The sequence below is a fragment of the Pan troglodytes genome, chromosome 9 (genome assembly GCF_028858775.2).
Source record: "Pan troglodytes isolate AG18354 chromosome 9, NHGRI_mPanTro3-v2.0_pri, whole genome shotgun sequence".
Taxonomy (NCBI): domain Eukaryota; kingdom Metazoa; phylum Chordata; class Mammalia; order Primates; family Hominidae; genus Pan; species Pan troglodytes.
The window spans coordinates 114,344,246-114,350,988 of NC_072407.2; the positions used below are offsets into that span (position 1 = coordinate 114,344,246).

General features: G+C 45.6%; 1 protein-coding gene across 1 annotated transcript in view; it reads left to right on the plus strand.

Moving 5' to 3' along the window:
* The window catches only part of LOC451550 (uncharacterized), a 128,096-nt gene extending 126,135 nt beyond the window's left edge, over positions 1 to 1,961 (plus strand). The window contains exon 5 of the mRNA XM_063783412.1: positions 636 to 1,961. Within this exon, the coding sequence (XP_063639482.1) occupies positions 636 to 690 (55 nt within the window). The 3' untranslated portion in view covers positions 691 to 1,961. The remainder of the gene's footprint in view (positions 1 to 635) is intronic.
* Positions 1,962 to 6,743: the final 4,782 nt, after the last annotated feature.

Genomic DNA, 6,743 nt, shown 5'->3' on the forward strand with positions numbered 1-6,743 from the left:
TTTTGTGTTTTAAATTCCATATATTTCTAGGGCCTTCAGGATCACTAAACCCTCCACCAAGAGAATGCAATAGAAGTGGCGGTTATGAAAGTTTCTGGAAGTGGCCCAGTAGTACAGAAGAATGAGGATAGCAGAAAGGGTTGAGAAGGAATTAAGAAAGACCTGCTGGACTTTACTGAGCCCACACTGATGAGTCATGTGGTCAAGGTTGAGCCCATGCAACTTTGGCACAGCCTCCAAAGCCAGGGCAAAGTCACTCACAGAGGGACTGGGTGGCTATGGTTAGACCTGTGCTTGAACCATGCTTTTCAGCTTGGGAGCAAACTCATATGCATAATTTCCTTTGACCCTGTGACAATCCCATATGATACGTTTTTACTCTCACTTTTCAGATGAGGAAACTGAGGCTCATAGAATCACCCGGGTCCCGCTGCTGCGTAGAGGGCAAAGCTGGTGTGCTTTCCCCATGCCAGAGGCCTTAAGGGTCTGGAGCCCACTCACTTGCTAGTGATTTAAACCTTGTGCAACCAAACTCATGGCACCATACTTAATGCAATAATTCAAGAAACATTCTTTGAGTATCTACTGTAGGCTAGGGATACAATGAGCAAAACAGAATCCTTCTCTATCCTCAGGGAACTTAGATGTACCTGGGGAGAGTTCCACAAGCAACAACGTGTGGTGAGTTAGGTGAATCAGAGAGAAAGCACCATGTTACGGAAGCTGCTGGCAGGAGGCTCCGATCTCATCTACAGGACAGAGAAGCCTTCCTGGAGGAAGCAAGGTTTGAGATGAAACCTGAAGGGTAGAAGATAAATAGATGAAGGAGGGGGAAGAGCACGCAGGCCAGGAGGAAGCCTGCACAAAGGTGTGTCTAACATGTAAGAGAAATTGGTGGCTGAGGAACTGGATTGATTTAGGAGGCGTCATCAATTGATAAGGCTAAGGAACTGATTCAATTGTGGGGCTCATGGAGAGACAGGAATTAGGAACCCGCTCCCCCACAACCCCAGTTCCTGACGTGGCCACCTGTGGGATGGCAGTGCATTTACTGAGACGGAGTGCTGTGGAGGAGCCTAATGGTGGAAGTGAGGTTGGGAGAAGATAATGAACGGTTATCTTATCTATGGTGATGAAAATGAGCCCTAAAAGGCAGTTCAGCTGACCCAGCTTTCTTATGATCTCAGGGCCAAGAACTGAATTAAAGCCCCGATGTAGACATGGTGTTAATTATTTCATTGAGGCCACCCATTAAGGCTGTAAACACTGAGTTTGTTTCCACCCTACTGAGAAATCGAAAGGACAGAGTGAAGCTTCAACATGATCGTCACCAGCTGGAACAATCAGGCTTAACACGATGAAATTTAACAGGGACAAATTTAAATTACACTCCTTAGGTTCGCAAAATCAGTTGTTTCTGTAAAGGATGAAAAACCTGACTTAACAGCAGCTCATGTCAACAGAACCTAATAGAGTCAGTTGGCTATGAATTCCACACAAGCTGACATGGTGATGTGGCTGGCCCTTTGTAAGGAACACGGCTATACTGCAGCCAAGCAAGGATAGGCCGAGGTAAACATCCTGCGTGACTCAGCCTGTTTGTAGCGCAGGAGTATAGCTCCACTTGTTGTATAATCACAGCCATGTAGCCATAACATGGGAAGGCTCATCACTTGGCTTGGAGCCACTATCATCTGTAAAAGGTATAATTGCCCTGCTGACACTGTACAGGCATGCTTGTGTCCAGAGAAAGAGAGAGAGAAGGCCAGAGCTGTCTGTTTTGTAAATGGACATGGGGGAGCCAGGACACAGCTTGGCTTGCTTGTGCCCGTAGGGCAAGAGTTAAGCTGCTAACCCTGAAGAGAGAGCTGGTTGTGCAGCTGTATGTGGGAGCCACCGGAGCAAGCAGCCAAGACGGAGACAGTGTAAGAGAGATGCTGAATAAAACCACATTTCACCTACTTACGGCCCCCTAAGAGTTCTTCCTATCCATCCGCCATTCATCCACCCACTCCCTTCGGACCTCAGCATGGGCTGGAACCTGACCTTAAACTTAACACCCTTCTTCCACTTCTAATGTCCCCTTGATGTATGAGATATTGGAGAGGAACCCATGAAGCTTCCTCTGATCAGGATAGAGAAGAACCTGTAAGAAAAGTGCAGCAGCCAAGGAGAGAGGCCAGCTCAGAGATATGTTTGTAGGGAAGTCAGGGCTGGCTTGTAGGCTCGAATGTTGGGGAGCTGCATGCCGTGTGATTGGAGGGTGTCTCTAACAAAACACCTGAAAAAAAAAAAAGAGGCAAGGGACATAATTCTTAGCTAACAAGGGGGCCTCAGAGAGAGGGATTTGTTAGGGCTAGGAGAAGAAGGAAGGATGCACCAAGGAAATGATAAAGGATGAAGCATTGCAGAAAAGCCAATTGCTGTATTAATTCATTTCAGTCATGTGTTTGAGCTCTGATTTTGTGTATAGCCCTATGCTGTGGGAAATGCTATGAAACAACAGCCACAGAGTCAACAGCGCTGATTGGTATGGCTCAGATGACCAGTGCTGTTCAGAGGATGGTGAGGGGTCACCAGGGAAGAAGCCATGGAGCAGCTGAAGCTTGAGCAGGCCCTTGATGGAAGGGGCTGGGGAAGATGTCACTGCAGAGCGTGAGCTGGGGAAGATGAAGAAATCAGCTGACTGGAGTCTTCAGAAATGGGGTGGAATAGGTAAGGGAAAGCCCAGATCTGGGCATGCTTGGTGGGCCAGGGAGGAGCTGAGATGGGTGGAAGGTGTGGAGGTGAGCTCTTACCTGGGGAATACAGAGTTCGTGGAAGGGTCTCCTGGCTCCTGGCTGGTGAAGCTGAATTGAATAATGACGCTGAACCTATAACTTTCCTCTTGATTGTTTTCTCTCATCGTAGCGTGTGCCCTGTGTTGTTGACTACCCTTGTGTTGTGCTGATATTCCATCACAGAGGTGAGTGCCCAGAGAACAGTAAGGAGGGAAGCCCAGAGGAAAGGCTTTGCGGGGAGAATCCCCACTGCTTTCTTATGGGAAATCAAATGAATGAGATAGGGATGAGCAGGTAATATCTAAATTGTACAGAGCCCCCCTTCTTCCTTCTTTTCTTCCTTTCTTTCTTCCCTGGTATGGTTTGAATGCATCCCCCCAAAGTCATGTGTTAGATAGTCCCCAAGGCAAGTGTTGTGAGGTGGGACCTAATGGGAGGTGTTTAGGTCATGAGGGCTCTCCCCTCATGAATGGATTAATGCTGCCATATAAAGGGTTTCTGGGAGTGGGCTCTCTCTCATCCTGCCTTCCATCATGTGAGGACACAACGTGCAAGGCACCATCGTGGAAGAACAGAATGTCTTCATCTGACATCGAACCTGCTGATGCCTTGACCTCAGACTTCTCAGCCTTCAGAACTGTGAGACAATAAATTTCTGTTTACAAATTACTCAGCCTGTGGTATTCTGTTATAGCAACACAAAAAGAAGCCACCCCCCATTCCTCACTCCCTCCAACCTTTATTGAGCAATAGCTGCCTAACTGTTTTGTGCTAAGGGATGGAGATACAAAGATGACTGGAACACAGTTCCTGCTCCCTAGGAGTTCTCAGTCAAGTAAGTAAGTAACACAGCTCTTTGATCTTAGAATGTACTCTCAATATACTAACAGATTTTCAGAAGAAAAAAAGTTAGAAACACTACCACACTCAATGTCCACATTAGCAAAACATTCTGGTTTCAGAAACACTCAAGTGTGAAAAAAAGTGTTTTAAAATTGAGCAGTATGAACAGAGTAACCATTTTCACAATAGGAGTGGTCCCATTGACCTATCAAAACATGAAAATGTGGGGGAAAATGTGTCTTGGAATTGGTAGTTACAGCAGTGTGATCATTGTCACAATGGGTGGGAACAAAACGCCATTGGAACCCACTGGAGGAACCCCTTAATGCTGTGTGGGAACACCAGACAAGGCTCCTGGCAGGAGATAGTGTTGGAATGCTGCCTTCTAGGCTAACAGTGGTGGACAAGAGGATGGTAAAGAGTCCAGAGGAAGCGGGGTTCCAGGCAGAGGGAGCAGCTTCTGAGAGAGGTGGGTGTGATGCATATTGAGAGCAGCTCTTTGTTGTCTTTGTTTGTGATCGTTATCAGCAGTGGAGCAGAGAGGGGCTTCAGTCTGAAGGGGCCTGGACCAGTCTTACCACAAAGACAACAGGGAAGGAGACAGGAGCACTGCAGAGCAATTGAATGAAACATCTTTGCTGAAATTTCTCATCTCTTGAAAAGTTTTTATGTTTTCTATTTACATAAGTCATAAACCAATTGCCTAATGCAAAAATGTCGTGTTCTTGAATAGTAAGAAAAGGCAAACAGATTTCAATCAATAGACTCAGAATTTTTCATTAAATCTGCTTGCTTATTTCCTTAAACCTTTTCTCCAGGGCAAATGCGCCCTTTAGAAGTGATTGATTGTGTTGCTCCCATTGGTATCCACACTCCTTAGGCTCTTTCTCTCTCTCTCTTTTCCTTTCTCTGCATCTCTCTCTCATCTTCCCTGTTGTCAAGCTGTTGTCAAGCAGCTGCCCTCAGCTGAAACATCAGGCAGGCATCAAGGAGTATATTTTTTGTTCAGATGTGTGCACATGTAAAGCTATTTCTGAATTGCATCTTTGCAAAATAACCTTTGGGTATCGGCATGATGAGGATGCCATTAGCAGGAAATTCATCTGCGTGGATCTCGGGAAGGGGAGAAAGCTACCATAGTGTGGAAAGAAAGCCTAACTAATAAACAGTCTGGAATGACCTTCCCAGGAAGGCCTGTTGAAAGAGATGAACAGTACTGGATTAATTAATTCTCCTGGGTGGTGCCCCTTTATGTTTCTGGGGGAATACATGTTCTCTTAGGGCCAAGAAGCACCCCTCTGGTCTGGTCTTCTCTGCATTTATTCAATAAATATCTCAACTCACCATGTGTCCAGGGGAGAGAATCACTTGACTGCTCCCTCTGCAGACTCTCTCTGAGTCCTGGGAGGGCCCTGAGTCATCAGAGCACAGAGAATCAGGGTGGGTCCAGGTTCTGATGGAAACTGCACCAGGTAGGAGTCACCAGCCAGCCTCCTCCTGCTGCTTCTGCCGCTGGAGCCCCTTTGGAGCATGTTTCCTCTTCTGTGAAATCAGCTTGTTTACTATGGTTGACCCTTGAATGATGTGGGTTTGAGCTGCATAGGTCCACTTTTACACAGAGTTTGTTCAACAAACATATTGGGATTATTTTTGCGGGGGAAATGTACAACAATTTGAAAAGACTCACAGATGAGCCGCATGGCCTAGAAATGTCAAAAAAATTAAGAAAAAGGTATGTCACGAATGCATAAAATATGTGTAGATACTAGTCTCTTTTATCATTTACTTCCATAAAATACCCCCGAGACAGCAAGACCTCCTTTTCCTCCTCCTCTTCAGCCTACTCAGCATGAAGACTTGAGGATGGAGACCTTTTTGATGATCCACTTCCACTTAATGAATATTTAATGTGTTTTTTTCTCCTTATGATTTTCTTAACATTTTCTTTTCTCTAGCTTACTTTATTGTAAGAATACAGTATATGATACATATGCCATACAAAATATGTGTTCTTTATGTTACTAGTAAGGCTTCCAACCAATTGTAGTCTATCAGTTAAGTTTTAAGGGAGTTAAGTTTTGAGGGAGTCAAAAGTTATATGTGGATTTTCAACTGTGTGGGGGCAGGGGTCGGCACTCCTGGCCTTTGTGTTGGCCGAGGGTCAACTGTAGGTGATCTCTAAGACTCTGTTTTGGTTCTATGGCAGTAATTCAAGTAAGAGTGAAGACACCCATTGCTGAATGTTTAGACCATGTGCCAGGCACTTTGCTAAGAGCTTTACATATATGATCTCATTTAATCTTCATGGCAACTGTGTGAGGTTCATGCTTTTATTATCCCAGATGAGGAACTGAGGCTTAGAGGTGTTATGAACTTAGCCCTGGGAAACACAACTGGGAAGTGGCAGAACTGGAATGAGTCCATGTGTCTGATTCTGTCGCCCACACCTTTAGTGCATTATCTTTGTGTGCTTGGTCTGCTATAATAAAATACCACAGGCTGGGTTGCTTAAACAACAGACATTTCTCACAGTTCTGGAGGTTGGGAGGTCCAAGATCAAGATCCCAGCAGAATCTGATGAGGGCTGTCCTCCTGGTTTGTAGATGGGTGCCTTCTTGCTCTATCTTTCCATAATGGGGAGTGAGGGTAGGGGAGCAGGTGGGAGAGAGAGAGAGAGAGTCTTTTACTCTTCTCATAAGGACACTAATTGATGGGAGCTCCACCCTCAGGACTTCAGCTGAACCTATTGTTTTCTACAGGCTGCATCTCTTAATGCCAACACAAAAGGGGGTTAGGACTTCAACATAAGAATTTTGGGAGGACACAAACATTTAATTCATAATATGCATTATGCAATATTGCTTCCTTCCACGATACAGAAAAAGTGTGGGTGGGAAATACTGGGCCACCGTTAGAGGCACGGTAGGAGGCACACACCTCCCTCCCTCGAGAGGGAGTAGTCAAGGGCAAGCTGCTGTGTCTGTGAGCAGAACACAGGGAGCTGTGAAGAGGGCTTCTGTGCACTGCTTATGAAGCCAGATACACCTTGGGGACAAGCTACTACCTAGGTGTATCTGGGATTGTTTGTGAAGATCCATCTGTTCCTTTCACAAATACTTT